Genomic DNA, 18030 nt, shown 5'->3' on the forward strand with positions numbered 1-18030 from the left:
TTGTGAAGTCTCTATAGGCATTCTTCAAAGTTTTTGCAAAGGGACTCGGAGCCTGAACTGTTTGGCTTGAGCAGAGCTCTGGGATTTTAAATGAGATCTGTTTTGTGAAGTGTTTGTGTTTGTTTGTGACCTACACTAGTCCCACAAATGATCTCCTTCAAGAACATAGCTATACTCAATATAAAATATGACATAATCTGTCACATCACTCATTACCCCAAGAGGCCTGGGGGCTGCGGGGACATAGTGCTCCACCACAAGGTCTTACTCCACACTCATTAACCCAACAGCTATGAGGGTGTATGAACAGTGATATTCCACAAGGTCCTATCATCCACCCATTACTTGAATAACCATGGGAAAGCAGAGACTGGAGAAATGACACTCCTCTACAGGGTCCCACTGCCCGCCCATTACCCTGATGGCCCTGTACCCCAGGGGAACGAAGATTCAGTGCTCTTCCACAGCCGCTATGTTGATGACCCTGTGGAGTGGAAACACTGTGTTCCTTTGCAGGGTTCTATTGTCCACTTGTTATACAGAGACAGTGCTCCTCTGAAGGCCTACTGCCAACAGTCACAGACAGAGTTTAAACAGCCTCTGGAACAGAGGCAGTGATTTAAAAAAAAAATATCTGTGATAATATGGAGGTCCGGACCCAAGATGGCAGCGCCCATGCTTGGCAGCGGACCACAAAGGGTGTTGGCTCTGTGGGAGCAGAGGACTGGCACAGGGCTCCAGTTTGGGAAAACGCCACTTCCCCCTACCCCTTCACGAGAACCCTGGGAGACCACAGCAGGAGATGAGCGAGGGGCTTGGGAGCTGAAGGTCTCAGACAGGCCTTAGGCTGCTGTGACCAGCTTGTGGCATCCAGGGATTGGGACCAGGATCCAGGAGGATGCTGATGCAGAAGTTCCTGGAGCGCTGACAGTTTCCTGATTATATTGGAGGTCTGTAACTGGGAGCTCAGGGTCATCGCTAGAATGGACAAGAGGCCATACGGCTGCAGAGGTTTCAGGAGCGCAGAAGGCAAATCCACACACATGCAATGTCTCTTTTCCTTTGAACATTTTATTTAAGAATTTAAAAAAAAGCATTTTGTCACCTCTCCATCTCTAAATCCGTATCTGATTTCCAAGTAATGGCTATGCACATCCTAGAAACAGCTAAAGCCAGTCATAAGAATTCAATTTGATACAAAGCTAATCTTAATTCAGAACTAATCACTTTAATATTACCCAACAAAAATAGCATCAGGTCCTGTGGGAGTTCAATATTTTCTCCAAAAAATGTCCTACCTCTAACCAGAAAGGTTTTACTCTAGGACACTCCCAAGTAAATGAAAAAAATGAACCACCTTCCTGACCACATCTAAAACATAAATCTGATAATGCTGGATTCAACTTTTATAAATTTTTGCAGAGTTAAATGGAATTGATGTAGAAAATTATATTGAACCAGTCTATACCTAACATTAATAAGTCTCGTCATATTTTCTTTACATAATTGCAACTCGTCATTTTCATCTATTCGTCTATTTAAATCTCATCTTAATCTCGATTTATGAATTCCTAACTTAGGAGCTGCTTTTAGAAGTAATTTATATATCTCTGAAATAAACTTATTTATACTGCCTTTACATATCAATAATTCTAATTCATTCTGCCTAGGTAATAGCAAATTATGATCTAACTTGTCAATCAAGAAAGCCCTCACCTGATAATAATAAAAAAAGGTACTATTTGGAACATTAAAGTTTTCCTTCATTCGTTGAAAAATAAATTTATAAAAAAAGACACACGATGTCTCTGATGGGACTCCCTTTACTCCTCTTTCTCCTATTGATGGGGGACTGCAGACCCCTTTGTGTGACTTTATGGCAAGCAAAAGTTGATGAATTTTGTGTACTTATTATACAACATGAAAATAACCTTGAATGTTGACTCTCGTATCTGATGGAAGCCAGACAACACCTCAGTAAACATCCTGGTTAATTTGTGTACATCCTTGTGACTGGTGACCATAACAGCATCATTCAGGATCTGCACACATTAAGGACGTTCATTGTTGGGTATCAACAAGTTCTTCTCAAAGTATATAAAGCCACTTTATTTTTGTGCCATTGTCTAACCACTAGAGGGAGGTGAACAATGTGAGCAGAACATTCTCTCTCCTCACAGCCTTCCCTGATCCATTTATTCCTCTCGCCCAGTGTTTCCTCGTTTTTTGCTCTTTTTCTCTTCTCTCTCTCTCTCTCTCTCCCCTCTAATGTCTTTCATCCTGTCTCCCACCACTCCATCCCCGGTAAGTGTGTCTCCTAACATTTCCAGTGTGACAAGCGTTATATTTGACACCTTAACTTGACGTCCTGAAAGTCATCAGGACTGCTTCCATTTCTGGTCTGTTGAATTATCAAGGGAGTGGGGGAGGGGAACATCTGACAGGGCCAAAGGGTGGTGGGGTGGGTGTGGGGCTGGAGGGATGATTTTGAATGGGCAGTGAGACTTGTCAAGCAAGGCAGTGAAATTTTCAATGTCTATTGCCGAAGGGCTGAATAAATGAGAGGCAGAGTAAACCTTGTATCCAGCATCTATGGGGATTGAGAGAAGCCTCTTTAATGAAGTTGCCAGTTGCTTGCAATTGAGTTTTGCATGTTTGGCAAATTTTCCTGGGGAGCCGCCAATTTTAAATGTTTGGTTTTTTAAAACTTTTTTTCCACTTTTTTGGCTGTTGCTTGAGGCTGCTGGATAACAGGGACTTGTAGTGGACTTTTTTTTTAATAAGCGTTGATATAGCTTTTTCATGGCCACTTCTTGTCCAAATTCATTAATGCTAATTCGCTTTAGAGTACGAACATACTCCCCAAGAAGCAAAGAACCAGGTTCTGAGATCTCTGCAGCCTCAGGACAGGCAACCCTCTTGTCGTGACTGGCCCCAACCAGTGGCGGATTAACCATTAAGCTGAAGCCTAGAAGCACGGAAGGTAAAGGGGCCCCCTTGCAACCACTGGTACTCCAATGTAACCACTAGTCAAGATGGCCTAGCGTTAGTCCTGGGTCCAGCCAACAATAGACGCTCACGGAAGTACAGGGTTCACCTGCCAATCAGGAGCGGGGTCTCAATCCCATCGATCAATTTGGGGTTCGCCGGTCCCAATGATACCCGTCAATCAATGCCCGTGTTTGTACTCGCGCGTGAGTCTGAGGTCTGCCTCATGCAGCGTCGCTCACGGGAGGTTTACTTTTCTAAAAAAGACTCTCCATTCTCCTATATTGAGACTTTTTTTAGAACTGATTTTATTTCTCCTTTTGTAACAAACAGACTTTTCAAATTATTTGGGGCAAGCTGACGGCTTCTGGAAGGTGAAGTTTGTGTTTGATTTTAATGAAGTTTTTCTCCCCTCCTCCAATCAAACTCCAACTGGTGTATTCCCAGCACATACCCAGCAGATAGATTTGGAATATGTGAGGGCTAATAAATGGAACAATTTCACTTTATTCTATTCAACGAAGGGTGGGGGCTGTGGGACGGGGATGGCAAGGTCGGTGGGGGGCCCTACTAATGCTCAGTTTAGGGCCCGCGTGGTAGTTAATCTGCATCTGATCCAAACGCCATTTCCTTGTGGTGTTGGGACCAGTCCACTGTGGCTCCAACTTGCCAGTGCTTTCACTCATCACCCTGCCACATGGTTCATGCATCACGTTAATACACATCCTTGTTTCGAAAAATGTGGCAGCTTTGGAGTTTCCACATTGAAACATACGTACACAGAAACCCCAAGTTTATCATCATCTGCCTGCACATTTATAACCGGGTGAAATATAACTTCTCGGGGAAGAAGCCATTTCCCAGCCAGGCAGTCCTGATATTGATGCTCCTGTTCCTATTTCATGATGGTGGTGGGTCAAAGGTCCCTCATAATTCATTAGACATGCAGCACGGTAACAGGCCCATGAGTCCGTGCCATCCAATTACCCCCAAAATTGATCTACAACCTTGGTACGTTTTGAACGGTGGGAGGAAACCGGAGTATCTGGGGACAAAACACACAGGCATGGGGAGAACATACAAACTCCTTACAGGTATCGCAGGATTTGAACCGCGGCCCCGCGTGCTGGCGCTGTAACAGCGTTGCGCTAACTGCTACGCCAACCATGCCGTGATGGGAAGGATCATTAATAATTATTTGAGCCCTACTTAAGCAGTGCTCCCGGTGAATGTTGTCAATAGGGGATCTTCTCAGCTGTTTTGATGAAACCTCTGTATTGGTCTGATGGTTTACAGCTACCATACCACACAATGATGGGAATTGAAGTCTCTGTGTCAAACATCTCATCATTACCACCTTCAATTCCAGGCTAGCATACCTCCATATGGAACAATACAACCCTTCAGGCCACAATGTCGGGCTGACCCATACAAACCTATATATGCGGGATATCCAAAACTAGGGGACAAAGAAAATATGATGGTCACTGGGAGACGTATCAGGAGAAACCTCTCTCACCAGGTAGTGGGGAAATGTCAGCTATGGAACATGGAAAACAGGAGCTGAAGGTCATTCAGCTCTTCGAACCTGCTCCATCATTCAATGCATTCACCGCTGATCACATGACCTTAGTGCCCTATCCTTTATTCATAAGGGCCACTTCCAATTGCCTTCTGAATGCATCAGATGTATCGGCCTCAACAACTTTCTGTGCCGAGACAGTTATCATTACAGGGTTCATATTAAAATCTAAAAGCAAGGAAAGGTCATAAATGTGCTGGAGAAACTTAGCAGGTCACAAGGCATCCATAGGCACCTGAAGAAAAAGGTGGGGAAGGGCAATGGATGGGAGGAGAGGAAGGGGCAGCGGCAGGAGAAGGTAACAGGGGGATACAGGTGAGAGGGTAGAAGAGAAGCTGAGAAGAGATAGGAAAGGGGAGAGAGCGCAGGGCTGAGCAGGGTAGCTCTGTGACAGGAAAGGGAAGGAAATGTGCTGGGGAGCTGGTAAAGGCTCCATGATTGCCACGTAATACTACATTTTTTTTTAGAATGTAACATACATGAAATTATTTTACTTTGTCTACCATAAGGAAGCAGAGTCACCACATTGTCCATCTGTTCACAGAAATGAGGCTCCAGCGAAGAATAAACTTGCAACTCCTGGTTTACAAGTGCTCTAACCACTGGGCTATCAGAGCCTCTCTGAGCTAATGAAGGAGATATAGGTGGTGGAAATTGCAGAGAATAACACGTTGCAACGTGGAGAGTGGGTGGGTGCAATAACTTCTCCTTTGACTCACCGCACATTCTCCAAGTCAAAGCAGTACCCATGGGTACCCACATGAGTCCAAGCTATAGATGCCTTTGTGTTGGCTACATGGAGAAATCCATGGTGCACCTATAAAGGCAAGGCTCTTCAACTTTTCTCCAATACAATGATGACCACAATAGAGCGGGCAGTGGGCGTGGCGGTTCGCGCAAGACCTTAACAGTGCCAGTGATTGGGACTGGGGTTCGAATCCCACACTGTCTGTAAGGAGTTCGTACATTCTCCCCATGTCTGCCTGGGTTTTCCCCACCATTTGAACGTACCGGGGGTGTAGGTTAATTGGGTGTAAATTTGGCGGCAGGGACTCGTGGGCCGAAATGGTCTGTTACCGTGTTGTACGGCTAAATTTAAAATTTCTGCAATCTGCAACAGGATCCCATGAAGAGAGACATCTTCCCCTCTCCTCATCAATTTTCTGTAGGGTTCATTCCTTCTGTTACTCTGTCGCCTACACATCCCTTCCACTGACCACCCCGAGACCACAGGAGATGCTGCACTTGTGCCCACACCTCTTCCCTCACCATCATTCGGCCAAACTTATTTCAAGTGAAGCAACAGTTGTGAATCTGGCAGGGACATCTCCTGCACCTGATGCTCCCATTGTCTCCTTCTCTACATCAGTGAGACTGGACGCAAACAGGGGGATCACTTAGTTGAGCACCTTAGCTCTGACTGCAGCAACAGCAAGGACTCCCAGTGCCAACCATTTTAATTTTAACAGACCTTTGCCATATGGACATATCTGTCATGGCCTCATGCACGGCCTGTTCAAGGCCACCCACAAATTGATGAACAGCACCTTTTATTCTGTCTCGCAACTTCAAACCAGACAGCATTTATAGAATGCTCCAATTTCTCTTGATCCCTTCCCTAGTCTCTCTTTTTCCCTCATCCCTCTGTCTCCCTTCCTCCAGATCCCCACCCTCTTCCCTTCATCCTCTCAGAGAGCCACACTCTCCCCATCATTTTTCAGCATTTTTCTCTTCACCCCTCCCACCTGTTAGCCAGTGTTCCTTCCCCTTCCCCCCTCCTTTCCTCTTCTTCCCACACTCACCTGCCTTCTTTTAGCTCATACCTCAACGAAGGGCCCAGGCCCGAAACACTGGTTACCCTTTACTTCTAACGACGCTGCGTGGCCTGCTGAGCCTCTCCAGCACATTTGTGTATTGCACTTTATTCCAGCATCTACATACTTATTGAACAGCAGAAAGGAATTGAAGGATACTCTGACAGATTATGCTGTATTTTATATTGTAAATAGATAAGTTTAAAAGCAGATCAATTGTGGCAGGGTTTCATCACATACAAACACTTCAAAACAGATCTCATTTAAAATACTGGAGCTCTGCTCCAGCCAGACAGTCTGGCTCCGAGTGCCTTTGCAAAAGCTATGGGGAGTGCCTATAGAGACTTCATTAATGGATCGTTGTTTTGAAAACCAACAGATGCCGCAGGCTGACGGAGTGCAGGTTGCTGTTCTAAGAGGATCATGTGGTTTTTGCAAGCAGAGAGGGAATAAAACACGCTTTTCTCTGAGGGGGGAGGGAGAGAGAGAGAGAGAGAGAGAGAGAGAGAGAGAGAGAGAGAGAATTCAGTTCAGCAGCAGCAGCAAGGACTGGAACAGGACAAGCTGGCAAGCTTGTGGAAAAACCCCATTTTGAAGATGGGTTGTGAGTGCTTAGTTCAGCCTGGTTAAAGCCCTTGTGGTTCATACAAGAGGAGAGGACTGGCTGCCTCATGTTTCACTTGAAAATAGGGAAACAGAAAGGAACTCTGTCATGACCTGAAGGAAAGAGGTTATCATCTGGAGAACCTTGATGGGGCAAGTTTCTTCAGCAAGTCACTGATGTGGCTGATTAAATGGGATCAGTTTGTGTCCAGCAAACAACAAATCTCTCTGAGAACCGACAAGAACCTTCTTGAGTGGTAACCATTTACCTTTCAAGCACCAAAGCCTGGTGAACTTCATAAATGTTAAATTCTGTGCACAGTATAAGAATTGTCTGCAACCTGCGAACTTGAACTGTGACTCAAAGAACTTTTCTAAACTTACACACACATTACATACATGTGCACTTTGAATTAGAAGGGGGTTAAGTTAGGTTAAGTAAGTTAATAGTAATAAGTGAGAGTTCGATCCTGTTTTCATGTTTAAAGATAATGAAAAGTAACTTTTGATTAAGTAACCATTTGTCTTGGTGAATTTCTGTTGCTGCTGGGTTTTGGGGACCTCTGGGCTCGTAACAATACGCTGTTGGAATTCAAAGCAGAGGATAGTGAATGATTAATTGGTAACATTATTAACCAGCTGGGATTAATGACACACTATTGTGCTGTGTTTTCTATGTAAATTTTCGTTTACAACATTCAATCAAGTGTTAAAGACTATTAAAACCAGCCCAGCAAGTAGATTAGAAGAATCCTCTTCTACGTGTTCTGATGTGCAAGTTGTGTCGAGCTCTGACATTTGAAGTGTTTGAATCAATTTATAGTCCTACGGGAACCAAACCCAGGGAGTCATTGGCCAATGTGCCTGGCACAGCTGATGATGTCACTGTTTGGCATGGCACATGGATCATTGACATGGTGTGACCTGCACTGCTCATTCCCCATAAAACAACAGTACAGTTTAGTTGGAGGTATCTCCTTCTAGCAGGCAGGTAACACAGTGCCCATGGACCCGAGGTTGCTACCCATGGTCCCAACCAGTGTTGCTCTGCATGGTCCGATACCTTGTTCTGTGGCATGAAGCCTCCAATCCTAACTCCAGTCACCCTTATCTAGTTTCATTCGTTCACCTCTACGCCACCCCTTCCCCCCAAATTTTATTTCACCGATCCCACATAGTAGAAGGCCTTTTGGCCTTGTAGCGTGGGAGTAAACCAGAGGAAAACCCATGCGGTCACAGGTAGAACATACAAACTCCTTACAGACAGCCCAGATCGTTGGTGCTACAGTAAATATGCTGCCCTCCAGTCTTTGAGGTTCAAGATCATTCATTCTAAATTCTTTCACAACTCTAGGTTCCATACCTTCGCGTAATACTGCAGCTCATAGTCCAGGATGACTCCGTTGGGCTGGTCGGGTTGAGCCCAGGACAATGTTATGGTGTCCATTGTCTTGCTCACTTGGTGCATGAATGAAATTGGGGATGGCGCTGGAACAGAAAATTAACATACCATCAAACCGGATGGAGAATGTTGCACACCTGCTCATACTCACACACATCCTGATATTCCTGCTCACAATTACACACATTACACACATGCTTACTCACCGGCTCCCTGATCACACTCACATCCTTACATGCCCATGGACACTCAAACACAACCTTACGTACGGGCGCACACATACATATTTCCTTATATTCCAGCTAACATTCAGCTAACCTTACACTCCTGCTCACACTCACCTTACACACTAACAAACACACACATGTCCTTACACTCCTGTTCAAACTCACACACATCCCTACACATTGGCTCAAACGTACACGTGATCTTACACTCACACTTACCTTACACACTAACAGACATAAACATATCTGTACTCTCCTGTTTATACTCACACACATCCTTACACACTGGCTCAAATGTACACATGTCCTTACACTCCTATTCACACTTACACACTAACAAACACACATATCCTTACACTCCTGTTCAAACTCACACACATCCTTACACACTAGCTCAAACACACTCATGTCCTTACACTTCTGTTCACATGTACTCACATCCTTACACACCTGCTCACACTCAACTTGGCTTGGCTTGGCTTCGCGGACGAAGATTTATGGAGGGGGTAAAAGTCCACGTCAGCTGCAGGCTCGTTTGTGGCTGACAAGTCCGATGCGGGACAGGCAGACACGGATGCAGCGGCTGCAGGGGAAAATTGGTTGGTTGGGGTTGGGTGTTGGGTTTTTCCTCCTTTGCCTTTTGTCAGTGAGGTGGGCTCTGCGGTCTTCTTCAAAGGAGGTTGCTGCCCGCCAAACTGTGAGGTGCCAAGATGCACGGTTTGTGGCGATATCAGCCCACTGGCGGTGGTCATGTACACACTAACAAACACACTATCCTTGCCCTCCAGTTCAAACATACACATGTCTATATATTCCTGCTCACTCTTACATCCTTACACATCTTCTCACACTCAACTTACACACTAACAAACACACTATCCTTGCCCTCCAGTTCAAACGCACTCATGTCCTTACACTTCTGTTCACCTGTACTCACATCCTTACACTCCTGCTCACACTCACACACAGTGACACCCACCCAATGATTATACTTCAGACAGTTACAGAGGCTTTTCAGCAATGCTCTCATGGATTACATGGGAGATATTTCTCAGAGGAATTAAACACACAGAAATTAGATTTCCTTCTTTTCTGTCACGCGAGTTGTGGATCGTGTTATTGGACTTTAAAATCAGCACTTGTGTTGTTAACTGAGACCCATCATTTCTATGTAGTCTCTGACAAGAGGTTCCCAGCGTTGGAAATATGTGGAACCTTTCAGGAACTCTCCCCACACTGAAAGGTGACTCGTGAGATAAGGAAAAACACTGGAAGTGGTGGGGGGGAGGAAAGGATGGCCCTATGAACTCTCAAATATCCAGCCAACCCCTGGGTGACCTGACCTGCTGAACCCTGGCTGTGGATGGCTCCACACAACCGTGTGGATTATGGTGTGTGGTGAGGCAGCAATGGTGGAGCAGGGCACCAACATGAGTCGTGTGGGATGAGGTTTCCACCACCTTCAGTATTGAAATGAAGGCAAGAGAACATTGCTCATCCATTGTCTCAGCATCGTCCTTCCTGGTTGCCTTGTGGATGTCAGCAAAGTTCACTCGTGACACACAGCAGCTTAATTTCTGTGAGTCAGGGCGAAAATGCTCGGCAGGTGAACTGTGACTTCATTCAGTGCATGGAGTGGAACATGAAAGACTCCAGATGCAGGGATTGAAGTAAAAACACAACGCTGGAGAAACTCAGCAGGTCACGCAACGCTCTTCGTATATCAAAGATGAAGATAAATAGCCAATCTTTTGGACTTGGGGCCTTCATCAAGTTCTAAGCAAAATGTGGGCAGGGGTCTGAACAAAATGCTAGGGGGAGGAGCACAGGCCCACAGGCAGGAGGTAATAGGAGGATAAGGGAGGGAGGCCTCATCAGTAAACACTGGGAGGGGGGGGAAGGGGGAATGGCTCTGTGAAGAGGGTGGAGAGCTGGTGGAGAGACTGAGGGACGGGGAGGAGGAGAATGGGGAGTGGGCTAGCAGAAATGGAAGAAGTCGATGTTAATGGCATCCATTTAGAGAGTGCTCAGATGGAAAATCATGTGTTGCTTCTCCAGTATATGGGTGGCCTTGGTCTGGCCGTGCATGAGGCCCATGAACAGACATGTCCGTGTGGGGCGCTGGGTTCCTCCAGCATTGTGTTTTTACTTCATTCAGTGCGTTTTGAATGTTGGAAAATGTCAGATCCCTTAACAAAGTGATTCTCTGAATAATCCACCCACAATCTACATGTTTTGAACATGAACAGCATATTCTGATCCTCGCTCTCTCTCTCTCTCTCTCTCTCTCTCTCTCTCTCTCTCTCTCTCTCTCTCTCTCTCTCTCTCTCTCTCCATTCACAGCAGCCTACGTTCCAGTCATCGTGGTCACAGCATGAAAGACCATTCAGGGCATCGAGTCTGCCCCAGCCCATCATGGGAAGTCTCAGGGCCCACTCCTCCCTCCTTCCACGGCATATTCTTTCTTATCAGAAATTCACCCAGCACCCTTTAGAAATCCACAAATGAATCTTCTCTCACAAGCCTTGGCTGCTCTTCCAGACCTGAAACACGAGCTGCATAAATATAGGTTGCTTCGTGTCATGTTTGGATCTTACCCCAATCACCGTCCATGTCCCTGGTTGCTCTCTCCTCCAGTAAGACAGCGTGTCTCTACCCACCATATCCCTCATCTATTTAAATACCTCAGCCAGATTCCTTTACCACCTCCTCTCCAACGAGAACAGCCCGCTCTTCTCCAGTCAATCCGGGTATCAAAAGTCTCTGGAACTGTTATGGTTGTTTTTCAATTTAAATTTAGACATACAGCACAGTAACAGGCCCTTCCAGTCCACGAGCCCATGCTGCTCAAATCCACCAATTAACCTATAACCCTGGTATGTTTTGGACAGTGGGTGGAAACTGGAGCACCTGGATGTAACCCACGTGGACATAGGAAGAACGTACAAAGGGTTGCTGGCACTGCTAGGCTAACTGTGTCTCTCATCCAGGGGTAGCCTTTAGTCATACTTATTTGTCCAGGAAGGGGAGTTGGGGGAGGGTGAAGAACAATTCAGGACTCAGTCTTGATGCTAATTTGAATGAAATGACAATCATCCCTCGTATGATGTGTAAAATACTGAAAATAATACATGACAAAAGAATTTTACTTCGGATTTTATGTGATAGATCACAAAAGAACAGCGTGGTTAGCCCAACACCAGTGACAGGGTTTGAATCCCAAGCTGTCTGTAAGGAGTTTGGTTGTTCACCCCGTGTCTGCGTGGGTTTCCTCCCACCCTTCAAAACGTACCAGAGGTGTAGTGGGCTAGGTCAATTCGTGTGCCGGAAGGCCTCTTACCATCATTTACATCTAAACTTACATTTAGAACTAATTAACATTGTCCTCGTTCTTTTAAAGAGCTTCCGATTCTTGACCAACTGTCTCTTCAAATCGCATGCAGAAGTCTGACTCTATGTTTGCGACTCACCCTGGCAATGGAGGCATCTGTCAGGGTTGAGCAGACTTGTCCCACGTTTGTGCCCAACCCCAACCTCCTGCAACTGGGAAGATTTGTGCCATTGGAAATCGGCTGAGGCAAATTCCTCCCTTTGGGACTGTCCCGCCTGTGCTCAGTTCATGGGATCGTGCCCCTGGCCCAATTAGTCAACGTTGATCAGCAAGAGACTACACTGGAATTCCACAGGTAGCCAGGAGCACCTTGACAATGTCCTCCAATTCATAGTGCCTGGGAACCAAGAAAAGTTTCTTTGGAAATTTTTCAAATTCTGTTCTTTCTTTCCGTTGTTCACTTTGCGTGAACGAAAAGCAGCACAGTTTGTGTAGCAGTTAGCACAACACCAATTCAGCACCAGTGACCCGGGTTCGAAACCCACGATGGCTGTAAGCACTTGGCACAATCTTCCCTGTGGGTTTTCTCTGGGGACTCCAGTTTCTTCCCAATGTTAATTGGGTGCATTTCTGCAGCAAGAGCTTGTGGGGAAGAAGGGCTGTATCTCTAAATTTAATTCAATTTAAAACAATAAATTTACAGAGTTCAAAGAGTACGCTGAGTAAAATTCTGATCAATTTTGATGTGTTGGTCATTCACAAAAGATTTTAATTACACATGTTCATGAAGGTCATGAAGGCCATTTTCTGAAAAGCAGTGCCAATATCTGGACACAGTATTCCAGGTGTGCTAGAGCAGGATTAGATCAAGATTCATCAGATATTCCTTGTTGGGCCTGGCTTTAGGAAGCTCAGGATTCTGCATGTTTTTTTTTAAACCACTTTGCTATCAACACAAAACCATTCACATGAAACGTGAAATGGCCCGTCCAGAACTAGCCCCTGTCCTTTATATTGCCGACAATTCAGTGGTAATTCCATCCGCCATTCACTGCATCACCTTAAATTCCTTTAATCTCCATCTCAGACTTTGCTCTGCCTCCAATATTTGACATTGCGTGTCAAGATCGCACTTATCCGGAAAGGATCACTTTGAAGGTTGTCAGTGAATGAACTATCTCAATGGGGTCTCAGTGGATACTGGGCTTGGAAGAGGGATCTGTGGAGCAAGCCCACCTCGATGTGTCTTATCCCAGCAATGGACCCAGTTGAAAGAGGGTGGTAGGCACTGATCTCAGCGAGGCACTTTGTGGGTAACAGCATCCCACTGGCTATATGTTCAGGCATAAAGCAACGATTCCACTGGCAGTGATTCCACAGTCATGAATGACACAAGTGAGGAGCGAGAGTGGCTCCAGCTGACTGCACTGTTCAATTTCATGGCAGATGTAATAATCACTCCCTGCAGTGACATCTCCCCACTCTCTAGTCACATCTCCGCACTCCCCTCTCCCCCCCCCCCCGTGATGACATCTACACACTCCCCTCTCCCTGCATGAATTCTACACACTCTCCTCTCCCTGCGATGACATCTCCGCACTCCTCTCTCCCCACCACGGTGACATCTCCCCACTCTCTAGTCACATCTCTGCACTCCCCTCTCCCTCCCCCCCCCCCGTGATGACATCTACACACTCCCCTCTCCCCCCCACGGCGACATCTCCACACTCCCCTCACCCCACGGTGACATCTCCGCTCTCCCTTCTCCCCACCGCGGTGACATCTCCCCACTCTCTACAGTCACATCACCACACTCCTATCTCCCTGCGGTGACATCTCCACACTCCCCTCACCCCACGGTGACATCTCTGCACTCCTCTCTCCCCACCACGGTGACATCTCCCCACTCTCTAGTCACATCTCTGCACTCCCCTCTCCCTCCCCCCCCCCCGTGATGACATCTACACACTCCCCTCACCCCACGGTGACATCTCCGCACTTCCCTCTCCCCACCGCGGTGACATCTCACCACTCTCTACAGTCACATCACCACACTCCCCTCCTCCTGTGGTGACATCTCCACACTCCCCTCACCCCACGGTGACATCTCCGCACTCCTCTCTCCCCACCACGGTGACATCTCCCCACTCTCTAGTCACATCTCTGCACTCCCCTCTCCCCCCCCCCGTGATGACATCTACACACTCCCCTCTCCCTGCATGAATTCTACACACTCTCCTCTCCCTGCGGTGACATCTCCACACTCCCCTCTCCCACCCGTGATGACATCTCCGCCTTCCACTCTCCCCGCGGTGTCATCTCCGCTATCCCCTCTCTCCCCCCGGGTGTCATTTCCACACTCCCCTCTCCCCCCCACGGCGACATCTCCACACTCTCCTCACCCCACGGTGACATCTCTGCACTCCCCTCTCCCCACCGCGGTGACATCTCCCCACTCTCTACAGTCACATCACCACACTCCCCTCTCCCTGACATGACATCTCCACACTCCCCTCCCCCCACGGTGACATCTCCACACTCCCCTCACCCCACGGTGACATCTCCGCACTCCCCTCTCCCCACCACTGTGACATCTCCCTACTCTCTACAGTCATATCACCACACTCCCATCTCCCTGTGGTGACATCTCCCCACTCCCCTCTCCCCACAGTGACATCTCCACACTCCCCTCTTCCCATGGCGACAACTCCACACTCCCCTCTCCCCGCGTGACATGTCCCCACTCTCCTCACCCCACGGTGACATCTCCGCACTCCCCTCTCCCTGCCATGACATCTCCACACTCCCCTCTCCCTGCGGTAACATCTCCGCATTCCCCTCACCCCACGGTGACATCTCCGCACTCCCCTCACCCCACAGTGACATCTCCCCACTCAAGATTGTCTGCAATTCCTCCCAGCTCTTCCCTGTCAAAGATTTCAGTGCATTTGTTTTCCTGCATCAAATCCAATTTGATTTAAATGTCTGAGAATTCAGGTTCCAGGTGGTTGCAAATGTAGCTAGATCCATCATAGTCACCTTCCGTGCATTGTAGACATCTATCTGAGATGCTCCCTTAGGTGAGGTGCCGGAGGATTGTAGGGTAGCTCACGTTGTTCCATTGTTTAAAATAGGTTCCAAAAGTAACCCTGGAAATTATAGGCCAGTGAGCCTGTCGTCAGTAGTAGGTAAATTTATTGGAATGTGTTGTAAGAGATCAGATATACAATTATTTGTTTAGCCATGGACTGATTAGCGATAGTCAACATGGCTTTGTGTGTGGTAGGTTTTGCCAATCTGAAAGACTTTTTCACAGAGGTTACCAGAAGCATTGACAAAGGAAAGGTGTGGATGTTGGCCTCATGGACTTTAGTAATGCGTTTGACAAGGTCCCACATGAGAGGTTAGTCAAGAAGATTTCAACACTAGGTGAAGTAGTGAACTGAATTCGACAATGGCTGGATGGGAGGAGCTAAAGAGTAGTGGATTGCTTCTCAGACTGAAGGCCTCATAGATCGGTGCTGGGACCATTGTTGTTTGTCATATATATCAATAATCTGCATGGTAAAGTGGTAAATTGCATCAGCAAGTTTGCAGATGACATTAAGATTGGAACTGTTGTGGACAGCAAAGAAGGTTTTCAAAGCTTGCAAAAGAATCTGGAGCAGCTGGAAAAATAGGATGAAAAATGGCAGATGGAATTTAATGCAGACAAGTGTGAGGTTTTGCATTTTGGAAGGACGTACATGGGTACTGAGGAGCGCAGTAACAGAGAGTCCTGGGAATACAGATATATAATTCCCTGAAAGTGGAGTCAGAAGTGGACAGGGTAGTAAAGAGAGCTTTTCGCATCTTGGCCTTCATAAATCAAAGTATTGAGTACAGAAGTTATGATGTCATGGTAAAGATGTACGAGACATTGGTGAGGCCAAATTTGGAGTACTGTGAGCAGTACTAACTATAGGAAAGATATCAATAAGATAGAAAGAGGGCAGAGATTTACTAGGATGTGGCCCGGCCTTCAGGAACTGATGTTACAGGGAAAGGTTAAACAGGTTAGGACTTTATTCCCTGGAGCATGGAAGAATGAGGGGAGATTTGTTAGAGGTATTTAAAATTATGAGAGGGATAGACAGAGTAAATGTGTATATAGGCTTTTTTTCCACTGTGTGTAGGAGAGATACAAACCAGAGGACATGATTAAGGGTGAAAGGGGAAACGTTTAGGGGGAACATGAGGGGGAAACTTCTTCACACAGAGAGTGGTGGGAGTGAGGAACGAACTGCCGGCTGTGGTGGTTAATGCGGGCTGAATTTGAACATTTAAGAAGAATTTGGACAGGTGCACGGATGGAAGAGGAATGGTGGGCTATAGACTGGGAGCAAGACAATGGAACTCCACCAATAAAAATGGTTCAGCAGAGACTAGAAGGGATGAAGGGGCCTGGTTCTGTGCTGTAGAGTCCCATGGCTCTATTTACAGGTGCATATTCCCAACAGCAGTTGCAACCTTCTTCGTTTAGCTTCAGCGGCAGAGCAGTGTTGGGGATCAGCCCACTGAGCCAATCATTCCGGAAAGATTATGCACCACAATAAAGAAGCGCTGTTCAAACCAATCTGCTGGGGAATTCAACGGGTCGAGCAGTGTCCATGGGAGAAAAGGTATGGCCTTTTCAAGCTGATACCCTTATTAACCCTTCAGGCTTGAAACTTTGTTCATTCCTTTCCTCCTGGAACAGATGCTGCTTGATCCATTGAGTTACTCCAGCAGATTGTTTGTTGCTGCAGATTCCTGCATTAGACTCGTCACCTGACAGGCAAAAATCCGATATCTGTTTTGGAACCTGCATTCTAAATGAGGGTGAGTGATTTTCTTTCAGCTTAGTGTTCATGAATATGCAGTAGGAATGATCTACTGATGTATTCCAATACACCCAGACAGAATGAAAAATAGCAGATTTCTTACCAGCCTGGTTGGTGGTGATATTGACTGACGCAAAGCTGGGTGAGTGGGGACTTTGGTCCGATACTCCATTCACAGCCTGGATCTCGAAGGTGTACTGTGTGTGCGCCAACAGATCGCTGATGTAGACGTGAGGCTCAGCCAGGCCCAACTGCCGAGGGACGAACTGCACGTTATCCCCACATCGAGTGCAGGGCCCCCGGCCCGAACCACAGCTCTTGCAGATCACGTTGTAAACCACATCTTCACGGCCTCCTGTCTCCCGAGGAGACGTCCACTCCAGGTTCAGGGATGTCTCATTTACGCTGGAAATAACAGCTTGTGGCTCCGATGGTGTTGCTTGAAGATAGTAGAAGCAAAATGATTAGCCTCATGTAACCCAAATGACAGAAATATGTCTTAAACATTTGAAAGTACTTAGCATTATTTTCTACTTTTACAGCTAGATATTTTTTTGAAAATTTTTAAATCATTACACAATACAGAGTGTTTAAATGGAAGAGACTTTCATTTGTTACATGATGGTTATATCCCTTTGTGAATGTTAAAACCTTGTGTTGCTTCTTAGTTAATTTTGTGCGTCTCTAAGGAAAAGTATTGTTTGTAGTGTCACCATGATGTCATATGTCACATGCATACGTCACATGCAGACTAAGAGCTTGCATCTCATTCATCGACAAACTACGAAGGGACGTGAGCTCGAGATAATTTTCTTTGAATTCATCTTATTTCTTCTTGTATATCTCTTTAAAGTTGAATATTATTATATCTTTAAAGACAGCAAATGCTTTGTTTATTCATCATTATGAAAGTTTCAATGCGAAGTTAGGAAAAATGTTTATCCATTTTATCAATGAATTAAAGCTACATAAAAGATGCACCTACTAAGTTGGCTTATTGGATTAATATGATAGTAATTCGGAATACCGTTGCCACATTTCCTTGAATATGACACATTTTGAAATTTGGAAATACTAGAACCTGGAAAGTGTTGTCTATACCCCTCCCCTTCCCTTCCTCCCCAATCCCCCCCCCCACCTTAATAAAACTATATATGTGAAATAGGTTATATATAGTAAAAGAAAGAAAGAAGCAGTATGTTTCCCTGGATTCCCTGGAGC

The 18030-nt window shown here is 46.1% G+C and overlaps 1 protein-coding gene across 8 annotated transcripts in view; it reads right to left on the reverse strand.

Annotated features, from left to right (window-relative positions):
- LOC138754625 (ephrin type-B receptor 2) overlaps nt 1-18030 on the reverse strand; it is a 196389-nt gene that overhangs the window by 65933 nt on the left and 112426 nt on the right. For all 8 annotated transcript variants that reach the window (XR_011351858.1, XR_011351857.1, XM_069919168.1 and 5 more), the window contains 2 exons: nt 16913-17248; nt 8351-8475 (listed from right to left, as the gene is read on the reverse strand). Coding sequence is in view for 6 of the 8 variants with exons in the window: in XM_069919168.1 (XP_069775269.1) it covers nt 8351-8475; nt 16913-17248 (461 nt within the window). In the remaining 2 variants the exon portion in view is untranslated. The remainder of the gene's footprint in view (nt 1-8350; nt 8476-16912; nt 17249-18030) is intronic.

The sequence above is a fragment of the Narcine bancroftii genome, chromosome 2 (assembly GCF_036971445.1).
Source record: "Narcine bancroftii isolate sNarBan1 chromosome 2, sNarBan1.hap1, whole genome shotgun sequence".
Taxonomy (NCBI): Eukaryota; Metazoa; Chordata; class Chondrichthyes; order Torpediniformes; family Narcinidae; genus Narcine; species Narcine bancroftii.